Raw genomic sequence first — 15,261 nt, 5'->3', positions numbered from 1 at the left:
ATCTCAATTTGAATGTACAGCCACAGCCAGAATTAAAAAAAAACTCAAATGCATACATATAGGTCAGCCTACATATTCATTTTTTTAAATCCAGGCATAGTTGTAGTGCACCAGCCCATCCCACTTTCTTTTGTTAGTAATCTGCTGATCTGAGCTTCCCCTGTTAGTGATGTAAGAGATGATTTCCAAAACACATCCAATGTAAGCTCCTTGTGGTATCTTCCATACAAACAGAAAAGCAAAAAGACAAATGACTTGAACTTTTTGATTTTAGCATACTGTAGCTGCTGTCATGGTTATGCAGTAATCTTTCTCTATCTGCTTATCTCTCCTCATGTGTTCAGACTAAGAGGCCAGCCACTCTCACCTGGCTGTTTATGTAACCTTTCCTCTAAGCATGGCTCCACCCCAGGCCCTATCAGGGAACCCTATATTAACCTGCGCACTGCAAGCCAGCGGTGCTGATCAACCATTGTGTGTTTGGCTTCCTGTTTCCTGCTTGCCGTGTGCTCTTCGTTTGTCTCTGTTACCGACCTTGGCGTGTTCTCGACTGTCCCCCGTTTGCCTGTGACCCTGAACCGTTGGCGTGTACTCTGTTGTTCCTGTCTGCTAGTCACCCTGACCTCTGCCTTATCCCTTTACTATCCTTGTTATTCCAGCCTGCTGCTTCCTTCTCCTGTAGTCTACCGTGAGCGTGAGCTGTGAGACCCTAGTTGGCCGCGACCTGGAGCCAGACTGCAGTGCAGTTTATCCTCACCACTAGAGGCTCTGGTGAACACCTGCTGACTCTTAGACTCCGAGCCCTGGGGAATCTATGCTCTAGCTCCCACTGGGATCTGTGTCAGTGATCCAGTAGACCTGCTTCCTGAACCTCCCTGGGTAATATCCGCAGCAGTCAGTCCTAGGGTCCACTATCTTAGCGGTGCACTTCCGACGCCTACGGAGTGCATCTGCCACCTGGTCTCAGGTGACCTGACAGCTGCCCTGTTGTAATGATCAGCTCATTAACTCATTTAATTTGTTGATTAAAATTGCTCTTTAACAAATGCAAAAAGTGATCTATAAAGACTGGCAGCCAACAAAAACTAATAAGAAGCTAAAGTTAATTTATGTAAAATTAACTAAGTTGCAGAAATTAGATATTTGACAGCCCATTGTGTGTTGTCTCTGACTGGCACTGCTATTTGCACAATGTTATTAAACAGGGACATTTGTGCTCATTATAAATATAGGAGCAGGGCCGCCGCTACAGCTAGGTGAACTAGGCAGCTGCATAGGGTGCACTGCCGCCTAGGGTGCATCCATGGCTGCTGGTTTTCCTATTCCCTGCCTGCTTCTGGAGGCAGGTAGGATAGGGAGCGTTTGGGGGTCTCCTAGGCACTGCTGGTCTCCTCCCCTTCCTCTGACATCTAATTCTGCCTCCACTGAAGAGAGAAATCCCTGAACACAGTGGATGCTGGGAGATCTCTGGTGAGGTGCAGGAGGAGGGGTGTCTATAGAGGAGAGATGAATAATGAGGACAAACACAGATCAACTCTGCTTCGCTATGTACATGCCCATCTCTCCTGCCCCCAGCACAGCTCCTCCCATGACTCTTCACACAGCTCCTCCCATTCTCTCTCACCATCCAGACTACAAACACCGATAATCATCACATCCTTCTACAGGTGGGATGAACCGGGAGGGGTGGAGTAGAATGGAAGGGGTGAGAGGAGTCAGGAGAGGGCTAGACTCAAAATCACATGACCAAAGATGTGGGAGGAGTGAAGAGTCGGGGGGAGGAATTGGCTCTCCGTTGTTGTTTAATTAGGATTGTGTGATGGCAGCAAAAGGGGAGAGAAACCAAATGTCTAATCATAGACTTGTACTACTCCTCCAACTAATTAAAGTGGTTGTAAACCCTTACAGACCACTTTGACCTACAGATAAGCCTAGATTAAGGCTTATCTGTAGGTCCAAGAAATATCTCCTAAATCTACATGGTTTAGGAGATATTTGCAAAAAGACAGGCACCGCTGTCTACGGCTTATGTCTACGGCAGGCGCACTGAGCATTCCTCTGCTAATGGCAATATGCCGCTAGTGGCGGCTCCCGTGCGCATGTGCGGGAGTGAAGTCATTGCGGCTCCAGCCAATCACAGCACCGGAGCCACGATACCCGGAAAGAAGATGGACGCTCCGTAGCATAGGGGACAACGGTAACATCGCAGGCTCTTGTGTCAGGTAAGTGACACATAATAGGCTACAATGCGATGCATAGTAGCCCATTATGCTTTACCTTTGCAGGGAAACAAAGAGGAAGTAAACCCATCAGGGTTTACTACCTCTTTAATCGGCCAGTCCTTCCCATAATAAATATGATGGCCTGAATGTCGTGTCCCCGTCCCTTCTCCTCTAAGAGATCAAAGCGCATGCACCGAGAGGAGAGGGAACTGTTGTTACTATAACAACCGAGAATAACAACTTCACTCCGCCAATCCCAACATCCTATGCAACTCGAGCTGAGGACCTGACAGGTACACCAACCGACCTACCGTGCCCCCCCACCAACCGAAGAACTGACAGGTACACAAACCGACTTACTTTCCCCCTCCATAGTAGGCCCAGGATGTGAGAGCCTATTTTAGGGCTCCGCACTCAGGACATACACAGACCAAGATTTGTTATCCCAGTGCGCACAACGCCAGGCCCCTTCTGGGCATAACACAAAGTCAAGTGTACAGAGAAACATCACGAATATCAGGTGATATAAAGCGGGACCATGTGACTTGAGCTACAGGCTGTTTTAATACTTTGCAGATGGATAGTATACCACAACAGGTGAAATTGTGATTAAAAATAAATAAATATTCTATAAGTATGGGTACAAAGCACCAATGTACCAATGGAAAACCTTCAGTGAAAAAGGACAGCAATATCTAAAAAATATAGTAACAATATAGATGAAGTAAATATTGACACCTAAATTATATATGGCAGTGAAGAAATAATGGACTATATAAAAAACTAAACAGCTAATGTGACTGAATGGCAAAGTCCATGTGTAATAATAGTAACCATAAAAAATCAATCATACGTCAAAAATTGAATCCAAAAATAATAAACAAAAAAGTAACTGGTGACTCTTCTACGGTAAAACGGGACATCCCAAGAAACGTGAAAGATAGGAAATGTCTCCACCACAGCAAACACTGCCGCTTACCAGAACACGGTGGTCCCTTATTACAGGGGACCACACTGAGCAGATGGCTATTACCCCAGCCCGGGATCTCTGTGGTATACACTGAACTCCTCGGCCTCAGTAGCGATGGTTCTCACACAGGTCAGATCAGGCCCGGTAATTGAATCCCCATAAAACAACAAAGCTCACATAGTGTAAAACCTTCACATTTATTTCAGATATCATAAGACAAATGGACACTTACAATTGAGCAGCTAGGCTAGAACATTAAAAAAGTCGAGCTTTCCGGCCTCGAATAAAGCCAGTAGCTTCCGGGACTAAGCGTATTGCGGTGACATCAATGCGTCGATCCTCCTCCCCATGCATTTTGTCATTCAACAGGACATCATCACGGGGCACGGGCGGCGTCCTGATGCACCGCATTATATACACAAAAATAAATTACCAAGCCTCGGTCTGAGTCCCGGGAAAATGCCGACGGGCGCCATCTTGGTTCAGGGAAACCCAACCAACCCAACATGGATGCCCAGTTATGGGCTTTCTATGTTTGCTTAGTGGTATACTGTTATATTTCCTGTCTGCCCTCAATACACAGATATTTCAGTATGCACGTTGGTTGGGTTTCCCTGAACCAAGATGGCACCCGTCGGCGTTTTCCCGGGACTCAGGCCGAGGCTTGGTAATTTATTTTGTGTATATAATGTGGTGCATCAGGACACCGTCCATGCCCCGCGGCGACGTCCTGTTGTATGACGAAACACCCGGAAGCTACGGGCTTTGTTCGAGGCCAGTGGGCTCGACTTTTTTAGTGTTCTATCCTAGCTGCTTAACTGTAAGTGTCCATTTGTCTTATGATATCTGAAATAAATGTGAAGGTTTTACACTATGTGAGCCTTTGTTGTTTTGTGGGGATTCAATTACCGGGCCTGATCTGACCTGTGTGTGGACCATTGCTACTGAGGCCGAGGAGCTCAGTGTATACCACAGAGATCCCGGGCTGGGCTAATAGCCATCTGCTCAGTGTGGTGCCCTGTAATAAGGGACCACCGTGTTCTGGTAAGCGGCAGTGCTTGCTGTGGTGGAGGCATTTCCTATCTTTCACGTTTCTTGGGATGTCCTGTTTTATATCACCGAAGAAGAGTCACCAGTTACTTTGCATGGACTATGTTTATTATTTTTGGATTCAATTTTTTGATTTATGATTTATTTTTTATGGTTACTATTACTACACATGGACTTTGCCATTCAGTCACATTAGCTGTTTAGTTTTTTATATAGTCCATTATTTCTTCACTGCCATGTTCGAGGCCAGTGGGCTCGACTTTTTTAGTGTTCTATCCTAGCTGCTTAACTGTAAGTGTCCATTTGTCTTATGATATCTGAAATAAATGTGAAGGTTTTACACTATGTGAGCCTTTGTTGTTTTGTGGGGATTCAATTACCGGGCCTGATCTGAATTGTGTGTGGACCATTGCTACTGAGGCCGAGGAGCTCAGTGTATACCACAGAGATCCCGGGCTGGGCTAATAGCCATCTGCTCAGTGTGGTGCCCTGTAATAAGGGACCACCGTGTTCTGGTAAGCGGCAGTGCTTGCTGTGGTGGAGGCATTTCCTATCTTTCACGTTTCTTGGGATGTCCTGTTTTATATCACCGAAGAAGAGTCACCAGTTACTTTGCATGGACTATGTTTATTATTTTTGGATTCAATTTTTTGATTTATGATTTATTTTTTATGGTTACTATTACTACACATGGACTTTGCCATTCAGTCACATTAGCTGTTTAGTTTTTTATATAGTCCATTATTTCTTCACTGCCATGTTCGAGGCCAGTGGGCTCGACTTTTTTAGTGTTCTATCCTAGCTGCTTAACTGTAAGTGTCCATTTGTCTTATGATATCTGAAATAAATGTGAAGGTTTTACACTATGTGAGCCTTTGTTGTTTTGTGGGGATTCAATTACCGGGCCTGATCTGAATTGTGTGTGGACCATTGCTACTGAGGCCGAGGAGCTCAGTGTATACCACAGAGATCCCGGGCTGGGCTAATAGCCATCTGCTCAGTGTGGTGCCCTGTAATAAGGGACCACCGTGTTCTGGTAAGCGGCAGTGCTTGCTGTGGTGGAGGCATTTCCTATCTTTCACGTTTCTTGGGATGTCCCGTTTTATATCACTGAAGAAGAGTCACCAATTACTTTGCATGGACTATGTTTATTATTTTTGGATTCAATTTTTTGATTTATGATTTATTTTTTATGGTTACTATTATTACACATGGACTTTGCCATTCAGTCACATTAGCTGTTTAGTTTTTTTATATAGTCCATTATTTCTTCACTGCCATATCATTTAGGTGTCAATATTTACTTCATCTATATTGTTACTATATTTTTTAGATATTGCTGTCCTTTTTCACTATAGGTTTTCCATTGGTACATTGGTGCTTTGTACCCATACTTAGAGAATATTTATTTATTTTTAATCACAATTTCACCTGTTGTGGTGTACTATTCGTCTACATTGTGAGTGTATGGAATATTGCCTCATAGATTAATTTTAGCACAGCTCCCCCCTGTTTTATTTCTGTTTGGTGTTGTATAACATTTTGAGTTGCAGCTTAGGTAATTTTAGGTAATGGCGCAGTTTTTTCTTATACTGTTTTAATACTTTCCACTGTTTTAAAAAAATGTAAAGTTTTCTTTTTTATTTGGGGGGGATGCAAGTAGCTGGTCTTGCCTAGGGCGCAAAATAGTCTAGCACCAGCCCTGTATAGAAGACATCATAGATTACCTACACTGAATGACCTATTTATACCTATTGACAGCATTAGTCAATAATTTGTTACCAACTTGCAATCACAGTTAGGCAACCAATGCAGTATTTGCTATTTTCAACAAGTCTAAACAGCCACAAATCCACCAAATCCACAAGTTAAAGAATGGTCATCTTTGCAATTCAAGTATTTTAATACCAACACTACACTTTAATTGCAAAAATGTTACCATACTAACCTTCTGTAAAATGGGACTGTCTAAGCAAGAAATATTATGACACTGCTGGAGGGATCTATAAAAATGCACAGCGTGAGGTCTAAATCCAGTCAGTGATTAAGCCAAACTGACAGCAAAGCTGGATTTAAGTAGCATGTTCATTACTTTTCACAGAAATCTGCAAGAAAAGTGTGTATGCATGGTTTACATTTTCTCCAGATTAACCAGATATACTATACATGCATATGGTTGCTAATTCAGTACAGCTTATGTCTGTTTGCAATTAGGCATAAAAGACACCAGGAATATACAGAGTATTCATAGCCAATACAGCATCCTATAATTTCATATGATATTAGTTAAAACACAGCAACCTATTCAAATGGTTGTCCAATTAATTAAACTATATCTAAAGCCATAATATTTTTTTAAATCTTATTTATGATAGAGCAGAGAATGGTTAAAACCCCATGGCTTTTTTTTTTCTTACATTTTGTGTCCCAAAAAAGAGATTTCCCTTTACTTCCGCTACGAAAGTCACAACAAGAAGTTGAAGAAATATCTTAAAATTAAGTAAATCCCTTCTTTGGCAATATGGTATAACTAGTGTCCCCATTTTGATTTTGCAATTTAATCTGGTTCTGGTGATAGCTCAAAATGTTTCATTTTTCCATCATTTTTAGTCAAAGTCAGCTTCCCCAGCTTCCTCTCTACACTTTAAATATGTAGCAAACAAATCAGAATATTAGTCACAAAATACCCTAATATCTGATCCCTTTTGGCACATGTTACATGAGATTCAGTATTTGTCCAGTATAGAAAACCTTTATAGATAAGTGAGCTTGTCACATCCCTTTTCCCACAACTTCCAAATACTTGTACAGAGCTTTTAAGATTGACAATGCAGTAGATTGTCAGTGTATCTTAGTGAGTAAAGTCAGAGTCAAACTGAACATTAGACAGAAGAAGGAGATTGAAATAAAATGTTGTTCTTCTTGATCTCTTATACTCCAACTTGATCTCTTATACTCCAGCAATTTTTCTGCCCCTGAAATTTTTTTCCACCAAGACTAACTTAGAGGGTAGTCGTAAACTGCATATTTAGCCTCCTCCATGTAATACTTTCATGCAAACCTCAGATGAACCTCCTCCACCTACCTCTGGACTGTGTAAGGCTTAGCAAACTACCAGTGTAGTGTGGTACTTCCTCTACCAGTGAAGTAGAGTGTAAATACAGCTAGTCAACCGCTTCTTCTATTTGATTTTTAAAAAGAAGTCTTATTTGCATATGTTTCTTAGGACAACCAGAAGAAGCTTGTGCAAAAATGGGCAGAACATGTAAACTCCATGCAGATAAAATCCCCAGTGGCAAAGCAAGAGTGCTATTCACTTGACTAATATGCTGTCATAAAGCAGATGTAGTATGGCTGTTTGTGTTTTTTTAGCTCTTTTAGCTTTTTCTTTTCACTGCATCACTTCATTCTTCTCACAGACATACTGTTACAAAGATATTGTGACTGTTTTTATTTGCATACTTACCAGTGGTGGCCCATCCATTAGGGGTGCACAGGCGCCACCCCCTATTAATGTGTCTGGCCCCCTGATCTACATACAGGGGTGCTAGACTATGGATTCCAATGGGGGGGGGGGGGGGGGGGGTTGGTGTTTTCTTGAAGCACGTGATTAGAGCCAGTTGTGTGACGCTAACGAATGAATATTCACTATTTTCAGACTAAATCTCCTCCCTGCCAATCAGGAAGCGGGTCGTGAGACCTGTTTCCCGATTGGCCAAAACGTCATGCAATCCTATTGAATGCCTAACGCCTAGGAGGAGGAGGAGAGAGATAGACGTACGGCGGAAGCCGCCGTGCTGTAGGAGAGGACACCGGAGCCACTGCCCGTCACCTAGATGGGGTCCACCTTGCTCAAAGACACCAGAGCCACTGTCCACAGCCCGTCACCCAGATGGGGTCCGCCCTGCTCGAGGACTCCGGAGCTGCAGCCCACCACCTAGATGGGGTAAGTGCCAGACCAACTGACAGGCAGACAGCGTGCGGGGGAGGGGGGTTGTGCCGCTGCCCGCCCGGGGAGGAGACGCGCGGCAGAAGCTGCCGTGCTGGAGGAGAGGACACTGGAGCCACTGCCCGTCACCTAGATGGGGTCCACCTTGCTCGAAGACACCAGAGCCACTGCCCACAGCCCGTCACCCAGATGGGGTCCGCCCTGCTCGAGGACTCCAGAGCCGCAGCCCACCACCTAGATGGGGTAAGTGCCGGACCAACCGACAGGCAGACAGCGTGCGGGGAAGGGGGGTTGCGCCGCCGCCCACCCGGGGGGGTGCTTGTTTGCAGCCCCCCCCAAAAAAATCCACCAGCTGCCACTGATACTTACAGTAGTAAACTGCTTAAAAAACTTTCTCATTCAATTTGCTTTAGATTTAGATTTGCATTCAACTATGCCATTGCATGCAACCAGCCAACTTGGCATGTCACGTAAAATTTTCTTTGGCCGCTACACAGCATCGGGCCACTCCATGTGAACAGCCTCCTCCGGTTGTTGTTGTCTAGCCTTAATGGGAGGGCAGTAAAATTGTAGCATGGCCGTCTAGCACCTCCTGGCCATCCATGTGAGAGAGGGCTTTCTGTATTGCCAATAACCTGAATCTGATTGATGTCTTTGAGAAAAGTCTCAGTTACTGACATTTTTTGTACCTTGACCTTTCTGTATGTGGCAGATAGGAATGAGTCTGCAGTAGGTGTGTTTAGGAACAGCTCTCATGCATTACAAGCAGGGGTTCTCAAATCACCAGATCACCCCTACAGCAATGCCTTCATGAAAAACAAAATCATCAATCAGCAATTAGATTAGCTGTACACTTTATATGCATTCTACTGTTTGATTTTTAATATTGATTGAACTATACTTTTAAGACAAAAGGGACAACATTTTCCTTAAACTCTAACCAAGGTATAGTACCACATCTTTATGAAGATGCCATTTATATGATGATGAAGTGGAAGTAGAACATGAAGAGGGTTAGAAAGAATTGTTATTCCATTTGTCATTCATGGAGAAAGTGGTGAATGTGTGATAAATCTAGTGGTGAAAACAAAAGGGAACATTACATACCACAACTAATGTTTACCCTGTTACATGCACAGGGGTTGATTTACTAAAACCGGAAAGTACAAAATCTGGTGCAGCTGTGCATGGTAGCCAATCAGCTTCTAACTTCAGCTTGTTCAATTAAGCTTAGACAAAAAAAATGGAAGCTGAAAGGTTTCTATGCAAAGCTGCACCAGATTTTGCACTCTCCAGTTTTAATAAATCAACCCTACAGTCTCTTCTAATTTCAGTGTATTTCTCTGCTATGCTGATCCTGCTGTTACCCATAAATCCTGAGCTTTTTTCATCTTTTTTCTTTTTCCTTTGCCTCTGTAATCACTTGTTATCAATCTTGGAGTAAATGAGCCAGAAACAACTGCTTTGAGTATATTTAAAGATAAAATCATGTTTTTTTTTGATTAGAGAATGATTAAACCCTCTTTTTCTTGTCTCATTTGAGAGATTTCCCTTCACTGTCATGTAGACACAACAGGAAATCAAAATAAATCTATTCAGTAAGAGAAATCTAATTTTAGTTGTTTGTTTTTTTTGTCCCCTATGTGGTGAAAAATAAGTTTAGTAAAAAAAAGATCTGTAAAAAAACTGTTAATAAAGTAACACCCCAGCACTTAAAAACTCTCCCAAAAATGTTTTGAGCCACCCCTAAAACCCCATACACACATAAATACACATGCCGTTATGGTAATATCTAGGGTGCCTGTTTTCAGAAAATATATAATGCTTAAGGTTTGTTTTATGTGATCTTTAGCCCTAAAATGTTTTTTTAAAGCGTGCAAAAAATGTAAAAGCAAATGCAAAAACCGTCGCTGGCAGCAAAAGGGTTAAAGCCAGGGCTTTAATGGCAATGGCAAGGAGTGCTGGATTGTGCTACAGTGTCTATTGATGCTGGCTGCTGCTGGATCTATTGTTGCTGGAGGGGGTCTATTTCTGCAGAAGGGTTGATTGCTGCTGGGGAGGTCTATTGTTGCTGGTGGGGGGTCTATTGTTGCTGGGGTGGGTCTTATGTTGCTGGGGGGTCAGTTATAGCTGGCTGCTAGAGGGTCTATTGTTGCTGGGTGGTATTTTGTTGTAGGTGGTCCATTGTTGCAGGGGGGGTCTATTGTTGCTGATGGGTCTATTGTTGCCTGTGGGGGGTCTATTTTACTGCTTTTCTTGTTATCAATAACAAATTCCATACAAATTACTTAGTACCACAAATGTTACTTGGTTCTGTATTCTCTAAAAGGGGCAGTGCTGGGAGGTGGGTAGGTGGTGGAACCAAGGACTGGTGCTCAGAGGTAGGTAGGGGCAAAGACAATGGGTAACTCACAAAAGGGGGAGTTCCTGCACCTATTCTCTGAGAAAAAAAGCCCTGGTTAAAGCCAAGTCTGTTTTTATCTGATTAGATAATGGTTAAACCCTGTTAGTTTTATTGGTTTCTTTTTAGAGATTATGTGTCACTTTTTGTCATGTAGATACAAAAGAAAGTGAGTGAAAATCTATCCAGTAAAGCCTAGTACACATGATGAGATTATCGGATAAATGATCGTCTGGTTTTTTTTTTTTTTTGTTTTTTTTTTGCATGCTAGTCCCGATATAGAAAATGAATAGGTTACTAAAGTACGACAGAATAAAAATTCGGAAGTGATGTAATGTATTTGTATTGTATTTTCGGACTAAAACTGTACTGATTAAAGGAAAATTTTTGTGTTTGTCTGTTCGGAAAATTTCGGACGAAAGCTGTGTACGAACGATCATATTATCATACGATCGCTTTGAAAGCAATATTTTTTGTACGATATTCTGATCATGTGTACTAGGTTTAAGGTAAATCCACTCCTAGACAGTTGTCCCCAGAACAATTGGAACACTTCCCCAATATTACCGTACAATCAAAGAGAGTGTATCTTTTTTTGGAGGCATCAATAAAAACCTTTCCAAAGCTATAAAAAGGCTTTTATACTCTATAAAACAACATTCTAACAACATTTGGCAGACATATCACTTACTAATAAAATATGATTTTTTTTTTTTTTGCAGTAGAATGAAGCATGAATTTGTAACTTTCTTCCTCATGTTAAATATATGTTGTTTTTACAGTGTTTTTGTTTAAATGTCTCCCTCCTCTCTATAAAATCCATTTGCACAAGTCATAACTAGCAGTCATCAAGATAGTAGCCAAAACAGGAATTTTTGTTTTTGAGATGGCATTCTAAACAGAATACAGGGGTCCCCGGGTTACAAACAAGATAGGGACTTTAGGTTTGTTCTTAAGTTGAATCTGTTTGTAAGTCGGAACAGGTACATTTTTTAAGTGTAGCTCCAGCCAAAAAATCTATTTTTAAGTTTTGTAGATAGCATAGGGAAGGGTTATCACCCCTGTAACATTTGTTTTGCTGTCTGTGCCCCTGTTCAGAAGATTTCATCTCACTTTCTGTCCCAATGACAATTGGATTTTGAAAATTTGGGGTTATTAGGGAAATAAGGATAGGTCATAAAGCATCAGTGGAGACACCTTTTTCCCATATTAACTCTTACAGGAGTGAATTTCTCTTCCTAGGGGTAGATTTCCTCTCACTACCTGTTGTCTCCCTCCGTTTGTAAGTAGGAGTCGTTTGTAAGTCGGATGTTTGTAAGTAGGGGACCCCCTGTCATGGAAATGTATTCTTAATAACAGTGTTTTTCCAAGGTCTTAGGTGACACGTGAATCTGCTTTCCTCTGATGTCTGGTTTTCTTTAACTTTGACTAGTCACTAGACTCTTTTATGGGGTCTTTTGAGTGACCACTTTTTCATATACTTGCTAACCATGGTCATCACTTCAGTGATATTTACCTTGCACAAAAGCATTTAACATGATTATTGCCAAGAAGCTATTGGCTTTCTCAATTGTCTCTCCATTACCATAGTAAACAATGTTACTGCAACAAAAATCGCAAATATATTGTTATAGAAGCCTTGTACTTGTTTACAATGATGTTTGTTGTCCAAACTTAATAGTAGTCTTTTCTTCTGCTTCCCTAAATCTGGATTTATTATCCAACATTTTCAAATGACAAAAAAAGCACTTTTCCACAGTTTCTTGTTGCAGACAATGAAAGATTGCAATCAGGGATAGACAATATTACTGAAGATTACTTTAAGCAGTATATATTCTGAAAGGAAAGACCACACAATATTAAAACAACTGTTCAGTAAAAAATACAGTAACATTCATTTTAGTGCACACTAAAAGGCAAAATAAACTGTGCACTTTGCAAGTGTGATTGCACTAATTTTCCCCAGAGCTTAGTAAATGTGGTCATTTCCATCATCCAATCATGTACAAGCAAAAATACCTTTTTTTGTTTTTCTTGCTCCTGATAGGGTACTCTTTACAAAGTGAAGCTTTTCCAAATCACATTTACTAAGAAAAATGAGTGTAACTGCACTTGCAGAGTGCAACTGGATTTTCAAAGTGCATAGTCTATTTGCCGTTAGCAAATCAGCCCCAGTATGTTACCTAATTTTGGTGTAAAATATAAAAAGATGAGGTTACATCGAGTAAATACATACCAAGCATGTTAAGCATTAGAACTGCACAAAGCTATGAAATGGCAACAAACTACTATACCCCAAATTGTCCACAAGACAATGTTTTAAAAGCCGTTATAAGTCAAAACTGTAGAGTTAACCGTGAGTTAAATATTACTTTCATTCCTGCATAGCAAAACATAATGCCTGATGTAATTGTCCTTTTCGTATAATTTAAATTTTTTTTAATGTAACTTGAATTTTTGTGATTTTGTTTTTTTTTTTACTTAACTGACAACGACCCCCCCCCCCCCCCCTTTTTCATGTGACAGCACAATGAAAAATGTATCTTTAATGAGAAATCAGGGGACTATTAGACCTCTAATGTCTTCCCTGCACTCCATGGAGTCTAGTGAAGCACAGATCAGGCTTGATTAGCCTCTCCCCTGGCCACAGAGGATGTGAAATGGTGGCTCTCAAATCAAGGAGGCATGTTCCGGTGTATGTGAAAGTGATCTGGCAGCTGCAAAGCCACCCAACTCACTTCCAGCAGAAACCAGAAGAGGTTAAACTTATCAGCCAAGCTTGTGGCTGTATTTGCCAAGCAGACAAATACCTTGGCAGCCTCTGGCAGCATTAACATGAGCTGCAGTGTCATTACTAAAAACATCAGAAGCAGTTAACCCTACAGTTGGACCCCAATAACTCTTTGGTGTGCAAAATGGCCCAGTTGCCTGCATTGGCTCAGTTCTTCGTCAAAGTGCTTGCTAGTTTACCTTTTAAAGTCAGTTACGAAAAAGTATACAGTATGGCTGGAGCCATGATCGATCCAAAACAAAATTGTTTTAATATCACATTAATCTATAGAGAAATTTGAGTTTACATGCACTGGTGCTTTAAAGACGTATTCCATATACTATAGTATATCAGTTTAAATGTAAGGTATAATATATATTTTGTTTTGCTTTGAAGGTAATGCCAAAGAGCTTTCCAACCTTTTGAAGTATCACATTGGTGATGAGATCCTGGTCAGCGGGTCAGTTAGTCAACTTGTAAGATTAAAGTCTCTGCAGGGTGGAAAACTGGAAGCCATCTCGGTAGGTTAATTGTCCTGATTATTTGTATCCTTTTTGTTTTTTTTAAATAGAATGCATTCATAAGAAAACCTGAAATATATAGAATACATTTAGAAAAATTGCACAAAGTACTGCATAACTTACAATCATCCCTTATCCTTTATTATTTATTATGCTGCCACTTGTCCTGCCCTTACTGGAGTCCACTGACTCTAGAATGATTGTACTCCCAGAAAATTAAGAGGCGGAAGTTTGTCCATTTGCAGCACAGAGCACACACAATGTAAATAGCATGCAATGTACACAGAGCATTCACAGAATGACAGTATTATGCCATAGACAAATATAATACATGTCATAATATGGGGAGCAACTGTGGTATAGCAATACAGCCATCTTTGATTTCATTTTCATTACTGGAGCTTATAAGCTGCTGTTTAGTGTAGGGGTGTCCATGCAGCCCAAGGCGGCTTTGAATGCGGCCCAATACAAAATCATAAACTTACTTAAAAATGTTGATTTTTGGGGGAATTTTTTGGAAAATGCACTTACACTTAGAGAACACGTGGCATTTTTTTTTTTTTTTTTACAGTGTCTCTTTACTGTGTTATCTTCCCAAAGAAAATCTACTCCACATTCACGCCTTATTAATGTCATCAATTTTCAGCAGCACCTGTATTTGTGAGCAACTATTTTCAAACATTAAGCACATGAAGGGCAAAATTAGAACCAAAATATCTGATGAGAACCTTGATAACTCATTGAGAATTGCTACTAAATCCATCTAACCAGATATTGATGCGTTAGTTTATCAAAAACAGTGTCAAATATCGTAATATGTTTTATGTTGCCCTCTTTTACTTTTATAATAAAAAAAATTACAAAAAAATAAGAAGTATTATTGCTCAGATGGCTACATTATCTACGGAAGTGATCGGTAACTTGTGATCTGCCTGACTTTTTCTGCTCATCAGTTATCATTAATATTGCATTGTATGTGTGGGAATTCCAAGACAATGCCTCTTCTTTCAATGAGGCCCAGGAAGGCCAAAAAGTTGGATACCCATGGTTTAGACAATCAAGTTAAACCATTAAATAATTATTTCAGCATGTAAAAAAACATCTTCAATGTTAGAGAAGCCCATTTTGGGCCAGAGCATGTGGGTCATCAAAGTTGGCTCTATTACCCTGGTAGAGCTACAGAGTTACATTTTCTTCCTCATATTCCTTAAAGAATTGCATACAAGTTAGCGTTATCAGACATTATGTATGCCACATAACGTAAAGACATCAATCCAAAGTAGATGTTCTTTTTTTTTCTTTAATACTCTTTATTGCATACCAAAAACATACATAATATTAAAAATTACATTTATAATTTTCTGCAGTAATCATTCTG

At 40.8% G+C, this 15,261-nt stretch overlaps 1 protein-coding gene across 1 annotated transcript in view; it reads left to right on the top strand.

The window, feature by feature from the left end:
- The window catches only part of TGFBI (transforming growth factor beta induced), a 140,888-nt gene that overhangs the window by 95,237 nt on the left and 30,390 nt on the right, over nucleotides 1-15,261 (top strand). The window contains exon 13 of the mRNA XM_073620694.1: nucleotides 13,759-13,883. Coding sequence (XP_073476795.1) covers nucleotides 13,759-13,883 — 125 coding nt within the window. The remainder of the gene's footprint in view (nucleotides 1-13,758; nucleotides 13,884-15,261) is intronic.

Source organism: Aquarana catesbeiana, linkage group LG03, assembly GCF_042186555.1.
Source record: "Aquarana catesbeiana isolate 2022-GZ linkage group LG03, ASM4218655v1, whole genome shotgun sequence".
NCBI classification, from domain to species: Eukaryota; Metazoa; Chordata; class Amphibia; order Anura; family Ranidae; genus Aquarana; species Aquarana catesbeiana.
The sequence above is the reverse complement of the archived record's forward strand: the minus strand, read 5'-3'. Positions and strand labels throughout refer to the sequence as shown.